The sequence below is a fragment of the Aquarana catesbeiana genome, linkage group LG06, assembly GCF_042186555.1.
Source record: "Aquarana catesbeiana isolate 2022-GZ linkage group LG06, ASM4218655v1, whole genome shotgun sequence".
NCBI classification, from domain to species: Eukaryota; Metazoa; Chordata; class Amphibia; order Anura; family Ranidae; genus Aquarana; species Aquarana catesbeiana.
In genome coordinates this window covers 30,670,805-30,696,215 of record NC_133329.1, presented here as the reverse complement: position 1 = coordinate 30,696,215, position 25,411 = coordinate 30,670,805, and the positions used below count along the sequence as shown (strand labels likewise).

At 50.4% G+C, this 25,411-nt stretch overlaps 2 protein-coding genes across 2 annotated transcripts in view; both read left to right on the top strand.

Annotated features, from left to right (window-relative positions):
• Window positions 1–25,411, top strand: part of LOC141147933 (transmembrane protease serine 9-like) — a 441,310-nt gene that overhangs the window by 173,373 nt on the left and 242,526 nt on the right. The window lies entirely within an intron of this gene.
• LOC141147352 (serine protease 33-like) overlaps window positions 13,366–25,411 on the top strand; it is a gene marked incomplete at its 5' end in the record, with an annotated part of 115,845 nt that continues 103,799 nt past the window's right edge. Inside the window, one exon of the mRNA XM_073634592.1 lies at window positions 13,366–13,444. Within this exon, the coding sequence (XP_073490693.1) occupies window positions 13,366–13,444 (79 nt within the window). The remainder of the gene's footprint in view (window positions 13,445–25,411) is intronic.

Below are 25,411 nucleotides of genomic sequence, written 5' to 3'. Positions count from 1 at the left end.
CTGCACACACTGCCCCCACCACACCCTCCACACTCCCCTCCTGCACATACTGCCCCCACCACACCCTCCACACTCCCCTCCTGCACATACTGCCCCATCACACCCTCCACACTCCCCTCCTGCACATACTGCCACCACCACACCCTCCACCCTCCCCTCCTGCACATACTGCCCCCACCACACCCTCTACACTCCCCTCCTGCACAAACTGCCCCTATCCCACCCTCCAAACTCCCCTCCTGCACACACTGCTCCCACCACACCCTCCACACTCCCCTCCTGCATATACTGCCCGCATCACACCCTCCACACTCCCCTCCTGCACATACTGCCCCCATCACACCCTCTACACTCCCCTCCTGCACATACTGACCCCACCACACCCTCCATGCTCCCCTCTTGCACAAACTGCCCCTATCACACCCTCCACACTCCCCTCCTGCACATACTGCTCCCACCACACCCTCCACACTAACCTCCTGCACATACTGCCCCATCACACCCTTCACACTCCCCTCCTGCACACACTGCCCCCAACACACCCTCCACACTCCCCTCCTGCACATACTGCCACCACCACACCCTCCACACTCCCCTCCTGCACATACTGCTCCCACCACACCCTCAACACTCCCCTCCAGCACATACTGCCCCCATCACACCCTCCACACTCCCCTCCTGCACATACTGCCCCCACCACACCCTCCACACTCCCCTCCTGCACATACTGCCCCTATCACAACCTCCACACTCCCCTCCTGCACATACTGCTCCAACCACACCCTCCACACTCCCCTCCTGCACATACTGCCCCTATCACACCCTTCACACTCCCCTCCTGCACACACTGCCCCCACCACACCCTCCACACTCCCCTCCTGCACATACTGCCCCCATCACACCCTCTACACTCCCCTCCTGCACATACTGCCCCCACCACACCCTCCACACTCCCCTCCTGCACATACTGCCCCATCACACCCTCCACACTCCCCTTCTGCACATGTTGCCCCTTCCACACCCTTCACACTCCCCTCCTGCACACACTGCCCCCACCACACCCTCCACACTCCCCTCCTGCACATACTGCCCCCACCACACCCTCCACACTCCCCTCCTGCACATACTGCCCCATCACACCCTCCACACTCCCTCCTGCACATACTGCCACCACCACACCCTCCACACTCCCCTCCTGCACATACTGCCCCCACCACACCCTCTACACTCCCCTCCTGCACAAACTGCCCCTATCCCACCCTCCAAACTCCCCTCCTGCACACACTGCTCCCACCACACCCTCCACACTCCCCTCCTGCATATACTGCCCGCATCACACCCTCCACACTCCCCTCCTGCACATACTGCCCCCATCACACCCTCTACACTCCCCTCCTGCACATACTGACCCCACCACACCCTCCATACTCCCCTCTTGCACAAACTGCCCCTATCACACCCTCCACACTCCCCTCCAGCACATACTGCTCCCACCACACCCTCCACACTAACCTCCTACACATACTGCCCCATCACACCCTTCACACTCCCCACCTGCACACACTGCCCCCACCACACCCTCCACTCTCCCCTCCTGCACATACTGCCCCCACCACACCCTCCACACACCCCTCCTGCACATACTGCTCCCACCACACACTCAACACTCCCCTCCAGCACATACTGCCCCCATCACACCCTCCACACTCCCCTCCTGCACATACTGCCCCCACCACACCCTCCACACTCCCCTCCTGCACATACTGCCCCATCACACCCTCCACACTCCCCTCCTGCACATACTGCCCCATCACACCCTCTACACTCCCCTCCTGCACATACTGCCCCCACCACACCCTCCACACTCCCCTCCTGCACATACTGCCCCATCACACCCTCCACACTCCCCTTCTGCACATGTTGCCCCTTCCACACCCTTCACACTCCCCTCCTGCACACACTGCCCCCACCACACCCTCCACACTCCCCTCCTGCACATACTGCCCCCACCACACCCTCCACACTCCCCTCCTGCACATACTGCCCCATCACACCCTCCACACTCCCCTCCTGCACATACTGCCACCACCACACCCTCCACCCTCCCCTCCTGCACATACTGCCCCCACCACACCCTCTACACTCCCCTCCTGCACAAACTGCCCCATCACACCCTCCAAACTCCCCTCCTGCACACACTGCTCCCACCACACCCTCCACACTCCCCTCCTGCATATACTGCCCGCATCACACCCTCCACACTCCCCTCCTGCACATACTGCCCCCATCACACCCTCTACACTCCCCTCCTGCACATACTGACCCCACCACACCCTCCATGCTCCCCTCTTGCACAAACTGCCCCTATCACACCCTCCACACTCCCCTCCTGCACATACTGCTCCCACCACACCCTCCACACTAACCTCCTGCACATACTGCCCCATCACACCCTTCACACTCCCCTCCTGCACGCATTGCCCCCACCACACCCTCCACACTCCCCTCCTGCACATACTGCCCCCACCACACCCTCCACACTCCCCTCCTGCACATACTGCTCCCACCACACCCTCAACACTCCCCTCCAGCACATACTGCCCCCATCACACCCTCCACACTCCCCTCCTGCACATACTGCCCCCACCACACCCTCCACACTCCCCTCCTGCACATACTGCCCCTATCACAACCTCCACACTCCCCTCCTGCACATACTGCTCCAACCACACCCTCGACACTCCCCTCCTGCACATACTGCCCCTATCACACCCTTCACACTCCCCTCCTGCACACACTGCCCCCACCACACCCTCCACACTCCCCTCCTGCACATACTGCCCCCATCACACCCTCTACACTCCCCTCCTGCACATACTGCCCCCACCACACCCTCCACACTCCCCTCCTGCACATACTGCCCCATCACACCCTCCACACTCCCCTTCTGCACATGTTGCCCCTTCCACACCCTTCACACTCCCCTCCTGCACACACTGCCCCCACCACACCCTCCACACTCCCCTCCTGCACATACTGCCCCCACCACACCCTCCACACTCCCCTCCTGCACATACTGCCCCATCACACCCTCCACACTCCCTCCTGCACATACTGCCACCACCACACCCTCCACACTCCCCTCCTGCACATACTGCCCCCACCACACCCTCTACACTCCCCTCCTGCACAAACTGCCCCTATCCCACCCTCCAAACTCCCCTCCTGCACACACTGCTCCCACCACACCCTCCACACTCCCCTCCTGCATATACTGCCCGCATCACACCCTCCACACTCCCCTCCTGCACATACTGCCCCCATCACACCCTCTACACTCCCCTCCTGCACATACTGACCCCACCACACCCTCCATACTCCCCTCTTGCACAAACTGCCCCTATCACACCCTCCACACTCCCCTCCTGCACATACTGCTCCCACCACACCCTCCACACTAACCTCCTGCACATACTGCCCCATCACACCCTTCACACTCCCCTCCTGCACACACTGCCCCCACCACACCCTCCACTCTCCCCTCCTGCACATACTGCCCCCACCACACCCTCCACACACCCCTCCTGCACATACTGCTCCCACCACACCCTCAACACTCCCCTCCAGCACATACTGCCCCTATCACACCCTCCACACTCCCCTCCTGCACATACTGCCCCCACCACACCCTCCACACTCCCCTCCTGCACATACTGCCCCATCACACCCTCCACACTCCCCTCCTGCACATACTGCCCCATCACACCCTCTACACTCCCCTCCTGCACATACTGCCCCCACCACACCCTCCACACTCCCCTCCTGCACATACTGCCCCATCACACCCTCCACACTCCCCTTCTGCACATGTTGCCCCTTCCACACCCTTCACACTCCCCTCCTGCACACACTGCCCCCACCACACCCTCCACACTCCCCTCCTGCACATACTGCCCCCACCACACCCTCCACACTCCCCTCCTGCACATACTGCCCCATCACACCCTCCACACTCCCCTCCTGCACATACTGCCACCACCACACCCTCCACCCTCCCCTCCTGCACATACTGCCCCCACCACACCCTCTACACTCCCCTCCTGCACAAACTGCCCCTATCCCACCCTCCATACTCCCCTCCTGCACACACTGCTCCCACCACACCCTCCACCCTCCCCTCCTGCACATACTGCCCCCACCACACCCTCTACACTCCCCTCCTGCACAAACTGCCCCTATCCCACCCTCCAAACTCCCCTCCTGCACACACTGCTCCCACCACACCCTCCACACTCCCCTCCTGCATATACTGCCCGCATCACACCCTCCACACTCCCCTCCTGCACATACTGCCCCCATCACACCCTCTACACTCCCCTCCTGCACATACTGACCCCACCACACCCTCCATGCTCCCCTCTTGCACAAACTGCCCCTATCACACCCTCCACACTCCCCTCCTGCACATACTGCTCCCACCATACCCTCCACACTAACCTGCTGCACATACTGCCCCATCACACCCTTCACACTCCCCTCCTGCACACACTGCCCCCACCACACCCTCAACACTCCCCTCCAGCACATACTGCCCCCATCACACCCTCCACACTCCCCTCCTGCGCATACTGCCCCCACCACACCCTCCACACTCCCCTCCTGCACATACTGCCCCTATCACAACCTCCACACTCCCCTCCTGCACATACTGCTCCAACCACAACCTCCACACTCCCCTCCTGCACATACTGCCCCTATCACACCCTTCACACTCCCCTCCTGCACACACTGCCCCCACCACACCCTCCACACTCCCCTCCTGCACATACTGCCCCCACCACATCCTCCACACTCCCCTCCTGCACATACTGCCCCATCACACCCTCTACACTCCCCTCCTGCACATACTACCCCCACCACACCCTCCACACTCCCCTCCTGCACAAACTGCCCCATCACACCCTCCACACTCCCCTCCTGCACATACTGCCCCCACCACACCCTCCACACTCCCCTCCTGCACATACTGCCCCATCACACCCTCCACACTCCCCTCCTGCACATACTGCCCCATCACACCCTCTACACTCCCCTCCTGCACATACTGCCCCCACCACACCCTCCACACTCCCCTCCTGCACATACTGCCCCATCACACCCTCCACACTCCCCTTCTGCACATGTTGCCCCTTCCACACCCTTCACACTCCCCTCCTGCACACACTGCCCCCACCACACCCTCCACACTCCCCTCCTGCACATACTGCCCCCACCACACCCTCCACACTCCCCTCCTGCACATACTGCCCCATCACACCCTCCACACTCCCCTCCTGCACATACTGCCACCACCACACCCTCCACCCTCCCCTCCTGCACATACTGCCCCCACCACACCCTCTACTCTCCCCTCCTGCACAAACTGCCCCTATCCCACCCTCCAAACTCCCCTCCTGCACACACTGCTCCCACCACACCCTCCACACTAACCTCCTGCACATACTGCCCCATCACACCCTTCACACTCCCCTCCTGCACACACTGCCCCCACCACACCCTCCACACTCCCCTCCTGCACATACTGCCCCCACCACACCCTCCACACTCCCCTCCTGCACATACTGCTCCCACCACACCCTCAACACTCCCCTCCAGCACATACTGCCCCCATCACACCCTCCACACTCCCCTCCTGCACATACTGCCCCCACCACACCCTCCACACTCCCCTCCTGCACATACTGCCCCTATCACACCCTCCACACTCCCCTCCTGCACATACTGCTCCAACCACACCCTCCACACTCCCCTCCTGCACATACTGCCCCTATCACACCCTTCACACTCCCCTCCTGCACACACTGCCCCCACCACACCCTCCACACTCCCCTCCTGCACATACTGCCCCCACCACATCCTCCACACTCCCCTCCTGCACATACTGCCCCATCACACCCTCTACACTCCCCTCCTGCACATACTGCCCCCACCACACCCTCCACACTCCCCTCCTGCACAAACTGCCCCATCACACCCTCCACACTCCCCTCCTGCACATACTGCTCCCACCACACCCTCCACACTCCCCTCCTGCACACACTGCCCCTATCACATCCTCCACGCTCCCTTCCTGCACACACTGACCCCACCACACCCTCCATACTCCCCTCTTGCACAAACTGCCCCTATCACACCCTCCACACTCCCCTCCTGCACATACTGCTCCTACCACACACTCCACACTCCCCTCCTGCACATACTGCCCCATCACACCCTTCACACTCCCCTCCTGCACACACTGCCCCCACCACACCCTCCACACTCCCCTCCTGCACATACTGCTCCCACCACACCCTCCACACTCCCCTCCTGCACATACTGCCACCATCACACCCTCCACACTCCCCTCCTGCACATACTGCCCCCACCACACCCTCCACACTCCCCTCCTGCACATACTGCCCCTATCACACCCTCCAAACTCCCCTCCTGCACATACTGCTCCAACCACACCCTCCACACTCCCCTCCTGCACATACTGCCCCCATCACACCCTCTACACTCCCCTCCTGCACATACTGCCCCCACCACACCCTCCACACTCCCCTCCTGCACAAACTGCCCCATCACACCCTCCACACTCCCCTCCTGCACATACCGCTCCCCCCACACCCTCCACACTCCCCTCCTGCACACACTGCCCCTATCACATCCTCCACACTCCCTTCCTGCACACACTGCTCCCACTACACCCTCCACACTCCCCTCCTGCACAAACTGCCCCATCACACCCTCCACACTCCCCTCCTGCACATACTGCTCCCACCACACCCTCCACCCTCCCCTCCTGCACATACTGCCCCCACCACATCCTCTACACTCCCCTCCTGCACAAACTGCCCCTATCCCACCCTCCAAACTCCTCTCCTGCACACACTGCTCCCACCACACCCTCCACACTCCCCTCCTGCATATACTGCCCGCATCACACCCTCCACACTCCCCTCCTGCACATACTGCCCCCATCACACCCTCTACACTCCCCTCCTGCACATACTGACCCCACCACACCCTCCATACTCCCCTCTTGCACAAACTGCCCCTATCACACCCTCCACACTCCCCTCCTGCACATACTGCTCCCACCACACCCTCCACACTAACCTCCTGCACATACTGCCCCATCACACCCTTCACACTCCCCTACTGCACACACTGCCCCCACCACACTCCCCTCCTGCACATACTGCCCCCACCACACCCTCCACACTCCCCTCCTGCACATACTGCTCCCACCACACCCTCAACACTCCCCTCCAGCACATACTGCCCCCATCACACCCTCCACACTCCCCTCCTGCACACACTGCCCCCACCACACCCTCCACACTCCCCTCCTGCACATACTGCCCCCACCACATCCTCCACACTCCCCTCCTGCACATACTGCCCCATCACACCCTCTACACTCCCCTCCTGCACATACTGCCCCCACCACACCCTCCACACTCCCCTCCTGCACAAACTGCCCCATCACACCCTCCACACTCCCCTCCTGCACATACTGCCCCATCACACCCTTCACACTCCCCTCCTGCACACACTGCCCCCACCACACCCTCCACACTCCCCTCCTGCACATACTGCCCCATCACACCCTTCACACTCCCCTCCTGCACACACTGCCCCCACCACACCCTCCACACTCCCCTCCTGCACACATTGCCCCTATCACATCCTCCACACTCCCTTCCTGCACACACTGACCCCACCACACCCTCCATACTCCCCTCTTGCACAAACTGCCCCTATCACACCCTCCACACTCCCCTCCTGCACATACTGCTCCTACCACACACTCCACACTCCCATCCTGCACATACTGCTCCCATCACACCCTCCACACTCCCCTCCTGCACACACTGCCCCCACCCCACCCTCCACACTCCCCTCCTGCACATACTGCCCCATCACACCCTTCACACTCCCCTCCTGCACACACTGCCCCCACCACACCCTCCACACTCCCCTCCTGCACATACTGCTCCCACCACACCCTCCACACTCCCCTCCTGCACATACTGCCACCATCACACCCTCCACACTCCCCTCCTGCACATACTGCCCCCACCACACCCTCCACACTCCCCTCCTGCACATACTGCCCCTATCACACCCTCCAAACTCCCCTCCTGCACATACTGCTCCAACCACACCCTCCACACTCCCCTCCTGCACATACTGCCCCCATCACACCCTCTACACTCCCCTCCTGCACATACTGCTCCCCCCACCACACCCTCCACACTCCCCTCCTGCACAAACTGCCCCATCACACCCTCCACACTCCCCTCCTGCACATACTGCCCCTATCACATCCTCCACACTCCCTTCCTGCACACACTGCTCCCACTACACCCTCCACACTCCCCTCCTGCACAAACTGCCCCATCACACCCTCCACACTCCCCTCCTGCACATACTGCTCCCACCACACCCTCCACCCTCCCCTCCTGCACATACTGCCCCCACCACACCCTCTACATTCCCCTCCTGCACAAACTGCCCCTATCCCACCCTCCAAACTCCCCTCCTGCACACACTGCTCCCACCACACCCTCCACACTCCCCTCCTGCATATACTGCCCGCATCACACCCTCCACACTCCCCTCCTGCACATACTGCCCCCATCACACCCTCTACACTCCCCTCCTGCACATACTGACCCCACCACACCCTCCATACTCCCCTCTTGCACAAACTGCCCCTATCACACCCTCCACACTCCCCTCCTGCACATACTGCTCCCACCACACCCTCCACACTAACCTCCTGCACATACTGCCCCATCACACCCTTCACACTCCCCTCCTGCACACACTGCCCCCACCACACTCCCCTCCTGCACATACTGCCCCCACCACACCCTCCACACTCCCCTCCTGCACATACTGCTCCCACCACACCCTCAACACTCCCCTCCAGCACATACTGCCCCCATCACACCCTCCACACTCCCCTCCTGCACATACTGCCCCCACCACACCCTCCACACTCCCCTCCTGCACATACTGCCCCTATCACACCCTCCACACTCCCCTCCTGCACATACTGCTCCAACCACACCCTCCACACTCCCCTCCTGCACATACTGCCCCTATCACACCCTTCACACTCCCCTCCTGCACACACTGCCCCCACCACACCCTCCACACTCCCCTCCTGCACATACTGCCCCCACCACATCCTCCACACTCCCCTCCTGCACATACTGCCCCATCACACCCTCTACACTCCCCTCCTGCACATACTGCCCCCACCACACCCTCCACACTCCCCTCCTGCACAAACTGCCCCATCACACCCTCCCCACTCCCCTCCTGCACATACTGCTCCCATCACACCCTCCACACTCCCCTCCTGCACACACTGCCCCTATCACATCCTCCACACTCCCTTCCTGCACACACTGACCCCACCACACCCTCCATACTCCCCTCTTGCACAAACTGCCCCTATCACACCCTCCACACTCCCCTCCTGCACATACTGCTCCTACCACACACTCCACACTTCCCTCCTGCACATACTGCCCCATCACACCCTTCACACTCCCCTCCTGCACACACTGCCCCCACCACACCCTCCACACTCCCCTCCTGCACATACTGCTCCCACCACACCCTCCACACTCCCCTCCTGCACATACTGCCACCATCACACCCTCCACACTCCCCTCCTGCACATACTGCCCCCACCACACCCTCCACACTCCCCTCCTGCACATACTGCCCCTATCACACCCTCCAAACTCCCCTCCTGCACATACTGCTCCAACCACACCCTCCACACTCCCCTCCTGCACATACTGCCCCCATCACACCCTCTACACTCCCCTCCTGCACATACTGCCCCCACCACACCCTCCACACTCCCCTCCTGCACAAACTGCCCTATCACACCCTCCACACTCCCCTCCTGCACATACTGCTCCCCCCACACCCTCCACACTCCCCTCCTGCACACACTGCCCCTATCACATCCTCCACACTCCCTTCCTGCACACACTGCTCCCACTACACCCTCCACACTCCCCTCCTGCACAAACTGCCCCATCACACCCTCCACACTCCCCTCCTGCACATACTGCTCCCACCACACCCTCCACACTCCCCTCCTGCACATACTGCCCCTATCACACCCTCCATACTCCCCTCCTGCACACACTGCTCCCAACACACCCTCCACACTCCCCTCCTGCATATACTGCCCCCATCACACCCTCCACACTCCCCTCCTGCAAAAACTGCCCCTATCACGAAAAAAGCAAGGACCCTAGAGGAGGGAGACCTTTGTACTCCCCGGTACAGCGGGACTTTACAGGCAAACAAAACAATTAAATTATGATAACAAGTTATATTTATTGAAAATTGCTTAAAAAAGCATAAAAACAAGTTAATCTAAACATAGATCTATACAAAAGTGTTTATACAAAATGCAAACAGATTTTTTCTCATGATATATTTCTTTACACTTTCGCTTGTGAATACATGTTTCTCTGTCAGCCTGACATGTTTCAGGACGATGTCCCTTCTTCAGAGACGTGTTGAGAAGAGAGAATGTATAAGTGTATTCTGAAAGATAAGTAAGATCAATTTACACATCAAAGTGTTATTCAGGACAAAAATTTGCATTATGGCAACCGAAAGTATCCAGTATACATACCAATATCCAATCTTCGAAAAAAACACTGTGCAAAGAATATGCAAAAAAGCAACCTCTCATATCAAGAAAGATAAAGTGAAATAAACGAAATGGAGATATAACCGCCAGTTAGACGATAATGGATATGGCGGCTTTTACTTGGGTCGGGAAAAACTTCACAAAGGCCCCCAGAAGTAACCCCAATCACACCCTCCACACTCCCCTCCTGCACATACTGCTCCCACCACACTCCCCTCCTGCACATACTGCCCCCATCACACCCTCCACACTCTTCTCCTGCACATACTGCCCCCACCACACCCTCCACACTCCCCTCCTGCACATACTGCCCCTCCACACTCCCCTCCTGCACATATCATCCACATCATGCCCTCCACACTCATCTCCTACACATTCTGCCACCATCATGCCCTCCACACTCCTCTGATTCACATACCACCCCTTCATATCCTCCACACTTCTCCCCTGTATATACTGCACACTTCCATATTCTCTACACTCCTCTCATGTACATACTGCTCCTTCTCTTACATATATTGCCCACTGTCATACTTTCCACACTCCTCTCTTGCACATAGTGCCTGCTGTCATATCATTGGCACTCCTTTCTTGAACATACAACCCAATCAAACCCTTCAAACTCCTTGTGTGTTTGTTGACAGGAAGAAGCCCTTTCCCAGGTGGATGTGAGATAGCAGAGATGAAGGGGTCCTGTGTTATGCTTCCTAGTAGAAATCGTGCACCCCACTTTCTGCACCAAACCAATCAACATGCCTTTCAACCCTGGGGGTCCTTGCAAGGATGGGGGGTGTCAATCCATCATCAATAGTGGCATTCAGTGATGTAAACCCCCGTCAATGACAATGCATTGCACTCCCCTCACTAAATAGCAGCTCCCGACACTAGGGCAGGGAACCTTGATGATGTTATGACTATACATTTGGTCAATGCTGTCTCCTGGGATCCTTGGCTGCTTTTTTACATTTCAATGGCATGGGATTTAGACTTTTACTGAATCAGTTCTATAATAAGGAAACCACTCTTCAACTTCACTTATGCTATCCAGGGCCCCAGAATTCTATCATAGATTCAAAAGATTTTGAACCCACATTCAAGGGAACCATTTAGGCATCATTGCTGGATGTAGGGGGATGCTGTGGTGGCTGTGCCCCCCCACCCAGATTTCAGTTGCCCCCTCAAAAGACTCCAACCACCACTGATGCTGTGCTGTCCATCTCCCATCCCTGGACTGTGCACAGCCTGAGCACAGGCAGCAAGAACTCCTCCTTCCCACAGCACACCCTGTAGCTTAAATCCAATTCCATTACACACAGCTACAATCTGCAGATTATAGCTGGTTACTGCTGTTGAGCTGCCATTCTGACCAGGACATTTCACAGGTCAGAACTACAACATAGTAACCAGCTATACACTGTGGAGATCATATCTGTAATGGAATTGGATTTCAACGACAGTGTCTGCTGTGGGGAGGAGTTCCTGCTGCCTGTGCTCAGGTTATGTACCATGCAGGGAAGGAAGAAAGATCTCTACTCAGTGCCCTGCCAGCGATGACCCCTGTCCACCTTCCAGCCAGCAGTGACCCCTGTCCTCTGCCCTGCTAATGGTGAATCCTGACAGTGGGGACCCCTGTCCTCCCTACTGCCAGCAGGGACCGTGTTCTCCCTAATGCCAGCAGGGACCCCAATCCTCCCTCCTGCCAGTGGTGACCCCTGTCCTCTCTCCTGCCAGTGGTGACCCTTGTCCTCTCTCCTGCCAGCGGTGACCCTTGTCCTCTCTCCTGCCAGCGGTAACCCCTGTCCTCTGTCCTGCCAGCGGTGACCCTTGTCCTCTCTCCTGCCAGTGGTGACCCCTGTTCTCTCTCCTGCCAGCGGTGACATTTGTCCTCTGTCCTGCCAGCCCTGTACACTCCCCCACTGACCCCTTTCCTCTGCCCTACTGACCCTCAGTACCTTGCCCTTCTGATTCCTGTATACTCCCCAGCTGACCTCCCATCCTCCACCCTGCTGACCCACTGTTCTCTGCCCTGCTGACACCCCCTACACTGTTCTACAAACGAATAGCCCCTGCACACTGCCCTACAAACTGCTGACCCTATCCTCTGCCTTGGTGACCAACTGTACACTGTCCTGCTGACCTCCCATCCTCTGCTCCACTGACATTTTTTACAGCGCCCCCACATCAGACAGGCTAGATCCCGCCCTGTCAGACAAGCAGATTCAAATTTCTGAAGGAATCCCTCAGTATACAATAACTTTTCCAACAGGTCAGAATATAATCTGCTAAAGGCATCCTTTCCTTTGTTTTTCTCTTGCAATTATCGTTAATATTAGTTGAATTGGAGGAAACACCGACCCATCTATAGCTAATATAGTGGTAAAGTTCCCCCTTACTGTAATGCACTAAAAAGAGCTCATCTCCTGCAATGCAAAGTGTTAGCATATGAGGAATTTGTCGGTCAGTACTGTAATATAGCTGGCAGGTAAAATTCCAGACCAAGGTAGGACTGACCAGAAAAAAAACAGAAATTGTCCACCAATCTACACTATTATGAAGAATGAGGAAGCTATAAAGGTTTAAATTCATAAACAGAAAAGTGTGTTCTTCACAGAGTAATTTGAGGGAGCGAGAGGGATCTGCTGAATATCTTCCTCTCTGCTGGAATGGGGACATTGACGGTACTCATCCTCCTAGCCACAGGTAAGTTGCTCACCTAAAAGTCTGCACTGACCTAAGGCTTCATGGAGGGCTGCCCAACGGAAAGATAAACAATGTTCATTGTAAATTGGAGCTTCAATGACATGCCAATTATTAAACCTAGGAAATCCCTATCTAAACTGTATTTGACTTAAGGATTCCTTGGATAATTATAACTAGAGAGGTGTGGAGGGATTTCAGTTAAAATTATTTTGCTGCGAAATTACTGATTCCGCTGAATTTTTGCTGAAGTGGGAATTTCGCCCATCTTCTTAGGTAATTGATATAAAATATGACACTCTACTTTTTTTTTTTTATTTATTTAAAAGATTTGAAGTATCCTGAGATCATTGTAACTTGAGATGAACAGAGTGATTTTAGTTAGAAGTTAAACATAATAGGCATCTGCCTTTTGTCACCTTACCTATATAATCTCAATGCGAAGTACTGGTGTGGGTAAAAAAAAAGAAAAAAAAGAACAGACTGGTTGGGAGAGCTATTTATGGTTGAGAAGTTATTCGGAGCTTTCAGTGGTAATATAATGAGAAACAAGAAAATTCTGCTTATATCTCTTGAGGTTCCTCAAAAAAAGGACGCCTATGGTCCTTAACCCGTGGGGTACATTTGGTTGGTTATATATAGTAAAGAAAGTATGTAAAAAAAGAAAAAGATCATATTTGCCAAGGTTTTCAGGGAGTTGAAGTTCTTTATTCAATAATTAAATAGGAGACCTCAACTCCCTGAAAACCTTCAAGATGACTCCTCCTTGGGCACCTCTGCCACAAATGCTGTCTGTTTTTTCAGTAAACTTTCTTTTACAATAGTATGTGACTGTATGGGACATTGGAATGTCTCAATGATATTAATCAGGATGTATTGGGAGTAGACATGTGCACTGCCAAAACATTTGTTTGTTTTCGTTTCATTTTTTTTTTTTTCGGGTCATTTGTTAATGACCATTTAATGACCGGGTCATTGTTCGGGTCACAATTCCTAAATTTGAAAAAAATCGGAAATTTGAAAAAAAAAAACGGAAATTCGGAAATTCAAAAATCTGAAATAATAACTAAAAATAACTTAACTATTACTAACTATTATAGGTGTAAAGGAAATTTGTAAGCTCTGTATATAATTGTACTCTATTTTGTATGTATTGCACACTGCCCTCACTGTGCACACAGCACTAATAATGTTTTCATTACATGTTTGCATTCTTTTAAGTCCTGATCAGAATTAGTCTGCCTATGTTACGTCCCTTGTTACCATAAAAGTACAATTGTAATATTAACCACTTCAGCCCAGGAAGGTTTTACCCCCTTCCTGACCAGAGCACTTTTTACAATTTGGCACTGCGTCGCTTTAACTGCTAATTGCGCGGTCATGCAATGCTGTACCCATATGAAATTTGCGTCCTTTTGTTCCCACAAATAGAGCTTTCTTTTGATGGTATTTGATCACCTCTGCGGTTTTTATTTTTTGCGCTATAAACGGAAAAAGACCGAAAATTTTGAAAAAAAATGATATTTTCTACTTTTTGTTATAAAAAAAATCAAATAAACTTAATTTTAGTCATACATTTAGTCCAAAATGTATTCATTCACATGTCTTTGGTAAAAAAATGTCAATAAGCATATATTTATTGGTTTGCACAAAAGTTATAGCGTCTACAAACTAGGGTACATTTTCTGGAATTTACACAGCTTTTAGTTTATGACAGCCTATCTCATTTCTTGAGGTGCTAAAATGGCAGGGCAGTACAAACCCCCCCAAATGACCCCATTTTGGAAAGTAGACACCCCAAGGAAATTGCTGAGAGGCATGTTGAGCCCATTGAATATTATTTTTTTTGTCCCAAGTGATTGAATAATGACAAAAAAAAATTACAAAAAGTTGTCACTAAATGATATATTGCTCACATAGGCCATGGGCATACGTGGAATTGCACCCCAAAATACATTCAGCTGCTTCTCCTGAGTATGGGGATACCACATATGTGGAACTTTTTGGGAGCCTAGCCGCGTACGGGGCCCCGAAAACCAATCACTGCCTTCAGGATTTCTAAGGACGTAAATTTCTTATTTCACTCCTCACTACCTATCACAGTTTTGAAGGCCATAAAATGCCAGAACAGTTCAACCCCCCCCAAATGACACCATTTTGGAAAGTAGACACCCCAAGCTATTTGCTGATAGGCATGTTGAGTCCATGGAATATTTTATATTTTGCCACAAGTTGCGGGTAAATGACAAACTTTTTTTTTTTGCACAAAGTTGTCACTAAATGATATATTGCTCAAACATGCCATGGGCATATGTGGAATTACACCCCAAAATACATTCTGCTGCTTCTCCTGAGTATGGGTATACCACATGTGTGGGACCTTTCGGGAGCCTAATGCCGTGTACACATGGCGGACTTTACGACCGGACTGGTCCGACGGACCGAATCCGGCGGACAATCCGACCGTGTGTGGTCTGCATCAGACTTCTGACGGAACGTTTCGGTCGGAAATAAGGGGGCCCCCAGATCCTGGCCCCCCACTCTATGTGAATGAGTATGGGGTACATGGTACCCCTACCCATTCACCTAGGGAAAAAGTGTCAATAAAAAAAACACATTACACAGGTTTTTTAAAGTAATTTATTAGACAGCTCCGGGGGTCTTCTTACGACTTTGGGGGGTCTTCTTCCAACTTCGTCACTCTCTCCGGCCTCTTCTCCCGGTGTACAGTTCTTCTTCCGCTCTCCGGCCTCTTCTCCCGGTGTTCGACCTCTTCTCCCGGTGTCCAGTTCTTCTGCCGGCTCCTCCGCTATCTTCTGCCGCTCTTTTGCTAGCGGTGGCCCGGACTTTTGCATTGTCTTCTTCCCTCTTTTCTTCCTCCGATGTTGACACGACACTCTCTTCAGCTGTAATGCTCTCTGAGCGCTCCGCAATGGACTTATATAGGTGGTGACCCCACCTCCTTATAACGTCACAGTCCCTGGGCATGCTGGGACTATGAGGTCATAAGGGGGCGGGGTCACCGGGTGATGTTGACCACAATCCCTTAAGACCTCACAGTCCCAGCATGCCCAGGGACTGTGACGTTATAAGGGGGCGGGGTCACCGCCTATATAAGTCCATTGTAGAGCACTCAGAGAGCATTACAGCTGAAGAGAGCGTCATGTCAACATCAGAAGAAGAGAAGAGGGGAGAAGACGACGCAGAAGTCCGGACCACCACTAGCAAAAGAGCGGCAAAAGAGCAGAAGATAGCGGAGGAGCCCGGCAGAAGAACCGGAGAGTGGGAGAAGAGGCCGAACACCGGGAGAAGAACCAAACATCTGGAGAAGACGCCAGAGAGACCCCCGAAGTCGGAAGAAGAGCCCCAGAGCTGTCTAATAAATTACTTTAAAAACCTGTCTAGTGTGTTTTTTTTATTGACACTTTTTCCCTAGGTGAATGGGTAGGGGTACGATGTACCCCATACTCATTCACATAGGGTGAGGGGCCGGGATCTGGGGGCCCCCTTATTAAAGGGGGCTCCCGGATTCCGATAAGCCCCCGCCCGCAGACCCTGACAACCAACGGTCAGGGTTGTTGGGAAGAGGCCCTTGTCCTCATCAACATGGGGACAAGGTGCTTTGGGGTGGGGGGGCCCACCACCATGTTGAGGGAATGTGGTCTGGTATGGTTCAGGAGGGGGGGCGCTCGCTCATCCCCACCCCCTTTCCTGACCGGCCGGGCTTCGTGTTCGGATAGGGCTCTGGTATGGAATTTGGGGGGACCCCATGCCCTTTTTTCGGCGGAGGGGGTTCCCCTTAAAACCCATAACAGACCTAAGGGCCTGGTATGCCCCACGGCGGGGCTCGCAAGGTGTCAATCTCGCCGATAAAAGCGGCGAGATTGACTTCCTTTTCTAGTCCCGTCGTACCCGAGTCACGTTCAAAATGAATGGACTTGTTCGTGTGTGGGCAAGTCTGTTCATTTGGAAAGTAGGCTGTAACTCCTACTTTTTTCAATTTTCAAAGCTTTGTGACAAAAAGCGAGGTCTGCAAAATACTCACCATACCTCTCAGCAAATAGCTTGGGGTGTCTACTTTCCAAAATCGGGTCATTTGTGGGGGGTTGTGCCATCTGGGCATTCCATGGCCTCCGAAACTGTGAAAGGCAGTGAGGAGTGAAAACAAAAATTTACACCCTTAGAAAGCCTGAAGGCGGTGCTTGGTTTTCGGAGTCCCGTACGCGGCTAGGCTCCCAAAAAGTCTCACACATGTGGCATCCCCATACTCAGGAGAAGCAACAGAATGTATTTTGGGGTTTAATTCCACATATGCCCATGGCATGTTTGAGCAATATATCATTTAGTGACAACTTTGTGCAAAAAAAAAAAAAATTTGTCTTTTTCCCGCAACTTGTGTCACAATATAAAATATTCCATGGACTCGACATGCCTCTCAGCAAATAGCTTGGGGTGTCTACTTTCCAAAATGGGGTCATTTGGGGGGGTTTTGAACTGTCCTGGCATTTTATGCAAAAAATTTAGAAGCTTATGTCACACATCACCCACTCTTCTAACCACTTGAAGACAAAGCCCTTTCTGACACTATTTGTTTACATGAAAAAATATTTTTTTTTGCAAGAAAATTACTTTGAACCCCCAAACATTATATATTTTTTTAAAGCAAAGGTCCTACAAATTAAAATGGTGGGTGTTTAATTTTTTTTTTTTCACACAGTATTTGCGCAGCGATTTTTCAAACGCATTTTTTGGGGAAAAAAACACACTTTTTTCATTTTAATGCACTAAAACACACTATATTGCCTAAATGTTTGATGGAATAAAAAAGATGATCTTAGGCCAAGTACATGGATACCAAACACAACATGCTTTAAAATTGCAGTGGCGACAAACTACATACATTTTTAAAAGCCTATAAAAGCTTTTACAGGTTACCACTTTAGATTACAGAGGTCTACTGCTAAAATCACTTCCCTCGATCTGACCTTCGCGGTGATACCTCACATGCATGGTGCAACTGCTGTTTACATTTGACGCCAGACCAACGCTTGCGTTCGCCTTTGCGCGAGAGCAGGGGGGGGGGGCAGGGTTTTTTTTTTTCTTATTTTTTTGCTTTTTTATCTTATTTTTAAACTGTTCCTTTCATTTTCATTTTTTGTATCATTTATATTGTTATGTCAGGAAATGTAAATATTCCCAATGATAGCAATAGGTAGTGTAAGGACTCTTTTTTGAAAAAAATGGGGTCTATTAGACCCTAGATCTCTCCTCTGCCCTCAAAGCATCTGACCACACCAAGATCAGTGGGATAAAATGCTTTCCCAATTTCCCAATGGCGCTGTTTACATCCGGCAAAATCTAAGTCATGAAATGCTCGTAGCTTCTGGTTTCTTAGGCCATAGAGATGATTGGAGCCATTCTGGTCTCTGATCAGCTCTATAGTCAGCTGGCCAAATCACCGGCTGCATTCTCAGGTTCCCTGTTGGGACAGGAGAGCCAAAGAAAAACATGGAAGACGGTGGGGGGGGGACATTTCCTCCCACTGCTTGTAAAAGCAGTCTAGAGGCTAATTAGCTGCTAGGATTCCTTTTACATGAAAGCCGACTGCTGGCTGAAAAGAATGATACCAAGATGATACCTAAACCTGCAGGCATCATTCTGGTATAACCACTCAAAGTCCAGCAACATACCAGTACATTGCTGGTCCTTGTTGGGCATATATTGTAATCTTTTTTTTAAGCAGCCTTTGGGCTGAACGAAAAAAAGAGATTGATCGGTGGGTATGCCCACCATTAGAATACCTCCCTTCATCCACCCACTTCTAATGATGGGCATACATGCACCATTTATATATTCCGAAGCATGGGGGCATCCGCCCCAAAAGATAGGAGCAAATCCCTCCTCCACCCCTGCTGCCCCCATGCTTCGGCATATATCACCTCCGACAGCGCTGGAGTCACGGCTTTATGTATGGTGGGAGCAAACGCTGTTGCTGTGAAGATAAATACATCCGCACTGCAGCTGAATGGCGTACCTGAAAACAAAAAAATGGTTAACAATAAAACACAGTAAACAGTAAAGTATAAAAAATTGCATACCTGAAAAGCAAACATGATAAAACATAACAACAATAAAACATTGCAGAATAGAATACAGTAAAAAAGAGCAGAACAATAGAGAGAGAATAGAGAGAGAGAGAGAACAATAAAACGACAACTTTTTTTTTTATATATTTTTTTTTTTACACTTTTTTTTGTAACTCTAACTTTCATAACTGTAACCGGTTCCAGGTTCGGGTCTCTCAAAATGCGATGGCATCTTGGGAGACCCTGTGGAAGTGTGCTTAGTCTGTGCAATGCTGTACCATACGCTAATACTCAACTAGTGTATGGTAGCATTTAAAACATTCACCAATGCAAAGACCAGGATTGTCAGGACAGGAGGGACAATAATACCGGGTGTCACGCCTATATCCACGCTTGCTGCAGACACAACATCTTTTTTGGGGGGTTCGTTGGGTAGGGGTACTCGGGAGGACATAAAGAAAATGCTTCTCATGCAGCCGACTGCATTTGGTTGGGGATGTGAATGGGGGAAGTACGGGTGCTGCAGAAGTGGTGGGTTCCCAATTAGGATTGGCGAATGCAGCAGAAAGGGCACTATGGGCACGACAGGCCTGTGTTTGTCTTCTTGGTGGCAGCGGGACACTACTTGTGCTTGCCAACTCACCAGCTTGAACTGCACTTATGGGACTCGCCACATCACCAAGTGTTACTGCAGTGCTGGTTTGACTACGACCGGGGTGTACTAGGCCACTGGTGCTTGCCAGTTCACCAGAAGGAAAAGCAACACTAGTACTTCTCTGCTCCATACGAGGGACCTGTGGTTCCTGCACCTCAACAATAGCAGAAGAAGATTGGGGTTGGGTACGCCTGACCCTGGCAGGGACCACAACTCCGTCGTCAGAGCTATCTGTCATGGAGCCGCTGTCGTCTACAGGATCGTATTCTGAGCCTGAATCTGACAGATGAGTGACTTGCTCTTCACTATCTGTCATGCTCAGAAACGTATAGGCCTCTTCACTACTGTACCTTCGATTTGCCATTTTGGGCTCTAAATTTAGTGGTACAGTAGTGAGACTCACAGGTAAAAAAGCTCCTGACTGTTAGTGACTGATTCAAACCAAAAAAACTGTTAGCGATCATAGGGATCAGGCCTGACTCTGCGAATGCTGCAGTTATGTGTTTAGTGTTTTGTAAGTGACAGTGATCGATCGATACTGCACTTGGGTGGGCTGGGCCGGGCGGAGGGGCAAAACGCAGGTGCTAGCAGGTATCTTGGCTGATCCCTCTAACACTGTGTTTATGGGAACCCTAAACTGCTGGGGAGGCTATTATAGATCTGATCGGATCAGATATTGATCTGTTCAGATACTATACCACTAAGGGAGGTGTATGCTGCGTGCGTGGGTGTTAGCGGTACTGGCACTAACCTGACGCTGCCTGGGGTGACGCAGACCCTATCTGACCCTAAAACCTAACTTGTATCACCTGCCGGGTGATCAGGGGGTTAAACCTTTATTAGGTAATAAACGGCGGGTGCCCTGACACTATAAAAAATAAATTAACTAACCAGCGTAACAGTTGTACGGTGATCACTGGTGAAATGGTTAACTATGGGGCAATCAGGGGGTTAAAACCTTTTATTAGGTAGTATATGGGGGTACCTGATGCTATAAAACGCTGACGACGAACCTAAATACTTATCTCCCTAACTAGCGTCACCTGTGACACTAATACAGCGATCAGAAAAACGATCGCTTAATGACACTGGCGACTGAGGGTGATCAAGGGGTTAAAACTTTATTGGGGGGTTAGGGGGGTATCCTAGACCTAAAGGGGCCTAACATTAACTGCCCTACCACTTATAACTGTCACAAATGACACCAATGCAATAATCAGAAAAGAAAAAAAAACTGCTATTGGTGTCACTGTGACAGGGGGTGATCGGGGGGTGATCGGGGGGGGGACACGGGGGGTGAAATGTGTGCCTAGTGTGTTCTACTTTACGTGTAGTGTTGGTGCACTTACTTGGATGTCTTCTCTCCTCGGCGCCGGAATGAAAATACCGTCACGAGGAGAGGTGACATCACTTCCTCTGCCTCTGTTTACATTACAGAGGCAGAGGACGGTTTTCATTCGTTGGGAGCGATCGCGAGGGGGTGGCCACAAATGAGTGGCCTCCCCCTCAGCAGGGATCGCTCCCCTAACGATACCAACTGCCTCGGGCACCAGGTATGTGATTTTGCCTGCCCGTGCCATTCTGCCGCAGTATATATGCGTTAGGCGGCCGGCAAGTGATTAATGTGATACCTACATAATCATGTGTATAAAAACCTTCAGTTGCGTCATAATAAAGCAGAACAGTTATTTGGAAAGATGCGGAGTGTATCTTTTGTGTCTGTTCCCTACTGCAGTAGTAGTTATTAATTTGGAACCACTAATCAATATGAGGATAGGAGTTTCCTATCTGTAAATTTCCAAGTCATAGGTATTGGAATTTCCTTGAAAATGTTGCTGTTAGGGAGCAGACATGCATTGTTAGAGCTCCACACCGCTGAGGAGAGAAGAGAAGGACAAAGCGGAGCCTGCAGGCTCAAAAGGTATCCATTTGAACCTTTTTGCCCCAGGGAACAAACTGTGAAAGTTTGGGCAGGAAATATGGTACTGGGAGGAAACCGTGGCAGAAATAAAAATCACCTCACAAAGAGCTCACAGGCACTCACTGCAGCTGAAGCAGCTCCAGTCACCTCACAAGATACAGCATCAGGGCGCTCTCACAGACAGAAAATGTCACAGCAAGACTCTCCATTTGAGTCAGATACAGAACAAATCCTCTCACAAACTTCTCCACAAGCCTCCTCAGTATCCCCAGTAATATTATTACAATTTGAAAAGATGCTTCATAAGGCTTTAAAACAAACCTCAGACCAAATAACAAAAAGCCTAACCAAAGAAATAAGAGAGCTGGGAAACCGCACCGCAGCCTTAGAAATAATGGATGAAATTGAAATTACAACCCAAGAAAATATAACAGAATTGGAACAATTAAAAAAAGAGAATTTAATACTTCAAACTAAGCTCGAAGATTACGAAAATAGAGCCAGACGTTCAAACTTGCGCATAAGGGGAATACCTGAAACTGTGACAGACCTGCAATCTACTATTACTGCTCTATTACAAGAACTAAAGCCAGATATCCCTATTGAACGTTTAGAACTGGACAGAGTACACAGAGCCCTCACAGCCAAAAAGAAAGATGGACCCCCACGTGATATAATCACAAAATTTCATTATTACAGAACGAAAGAACAAATACTAATTGCTGCAAGAGAAAAAAAGGAACTTAATTTTCAAGGACACAATTATCAAATTTTTGCTGACCTATCCCAACTTACTATTACTAAAAGACGATCCATGAAACCCCAACTAATGGAACTGCAACGCCACAACATTATGTATCAATGGGGCTTCCCCTTTTCAGTCAGATTTAACTACCAAGGTACAATTTACAGAAGCAGATCAGCAGATGAACTACAACAAACCCTTTTAAAATTAAATCTGACAGAACCCACAAGCAGCAACACTCCCACACGCAGAAGAATGGCATCATCTTCACCTTCAGGCAGCACCCAGAAAATTTCAGAACAAAATGGGAATCATCATTCTCACAAAGGAGGCCGTTATGCCACATCATCCATGGACCAAGAAGATTCAATGGACTGACATCCTAATTCCTGATATCTCTTCATTTATTATACTAAGAGATGGTTCTCTATAAAAAACCTGTATTTATAACTGAATGTAACTGCATTCTGATAGTCACACACTGTGTGGGATCATGTTACATTCCAGTTATATTTCTTATTACTTCTGATTCATATAGCCTTAGAGTATATAAGTGAAATAAGGAAATTCTTGTTCAGTTATATATTATCAGGTAATAACAATAGATTTATTACTTTTTAGGACAAATATGTTCAATAATCCAGAAGTAATGGAAGCTTTTTCTTTCTTTTCTTAAAACAAATATATTATTACCTAACTAGTTCCTAGAACTATGTTTTTGTTTATTCTAATCTGAAGCAATACAACCTCAATTTTATGAGTTAACATATCTAAACAGTTACATATGAATAAAATATGTAATTGTTTACTCTAAAAGGGTTAAAATCCCAAAATAATTCAAACTATCTTCATCAATACCAAAGTTATTAACAGTACCTTTCTAACTGAATTATTTAGCCTAGGGCAAGACTAACCATATACAACCACCCTGGAATAAATAATTTCAACAAAAACTATATTCTGCACTCCAATTAATGAAACATCATTTTGATGTCTTTTGACATAGCACTTCTCTCCTGTAAGCGGAAGATCCGTGTACCCCCATTAGCCCTCCTCATTCTCCCAACCATATTATGTGGGAGTGTGATGAAGGCACTTATTCCCCTGAGAGAGATATTTATTCTCTTTCACGGGTAAATTGTGATTACTTGCAAAAAATAATTTATACAATGTATCATCTAATTTCATATGTTTTTTGTTTACTCTTTACTCCAGAATTCACTGGTTTCTTTTCTATCTATTCATCTCTTCAGTCCACACAGGTTGATCTGCGCAGTCAGCTCTGCATAACAAAAAGTAAGTCAAAACTATTTGATCTATTGCCATGGCACCACTGAATATACTTTCCCTGAATGTTCAGGGAATAAATGTCCCTCAAAAAAGGACCAAAGCCTTCCGTACTTTCCATAACAAGAAGGCTCACATAGTATGCCTCCAAGAAACACACTTCACCAAAGATTCTACTCCAAAATATATTTCTCCTTTTTATCAACAAATTTACATGGCTTCTGCCTGTACCAAGCAAAGGGGAACTCTAATTGCATTTCACCGATCCACACCATTCACCTTATCATCAGAAATTAAAGACCCAGAAGGTAGATACCTGATACTCATGGGTTATATAATGGATACAGCAATCACGGTGATTTCCTACTACGCTCCTAACAAACAACCTACACCATTCCTCTCACATATATTACAAGTGATTAATACACACAAAATAGGAACAGTGATAATGTGTGGGGATTCGAACCAGGTCCTCCTCCCATTTCTAGATAAATCACCTTTTACACCATCCAAAATAACCTCTAGATTACCTTTTTCTCAACTTCTTTCCAAATACAATCTGGTAGATTCGTGGAGAGAAAGTAACCCAATGAAAAAGAAATTCACTTATTTCTCGCACCCTCATCAAACCTTCACCAGAATAGATCATATTTTTCTAACAATAGGAATGATACCAGAAATTATTGCATCAGATATAATTCCGATTCCGTGGTCTGACCATAATGCAGTATACACTACTATAGCCTCAGCCATACCAAAAGCGCATGACCCAACGTGGTACTTACCGGACATAATGCTCAAACACCCACTACATCAGATGGCCATTGAACAAGCTTTAAAGGAATACATATCAATTAATAATACAACAGACATCTCCCCAATAACACTGTGGGAAGCTCATAAGCCTGTCTTGCGTGGTATAATACAAAGACAAATGGCACTATTTAAACGGGAACGCAAAAATCTAGCAAAAAAACTAGAACTCAATTTTAATGCAGCCTACATATCATTCCAAGATAATCCATCTCAGAGTACAAAATCTCATCTGGAAAAATCTAGATTGGAATACGATCTATTTCTCACTGAGTCAGTTGATAAATCCCTCAAACGCTCCAAACACAATTTCTACATGAATACAAACAAACCAGGTACATATTTGGCTCGGGCATTAAATTCAACTAACAAATCTTTCAAACCAATACGTTTGAAATTATCAAAAAATGTTTACACTTGTAATCCAGTTAAAATAGTCCATAAATTTCACTCACATCTCGCA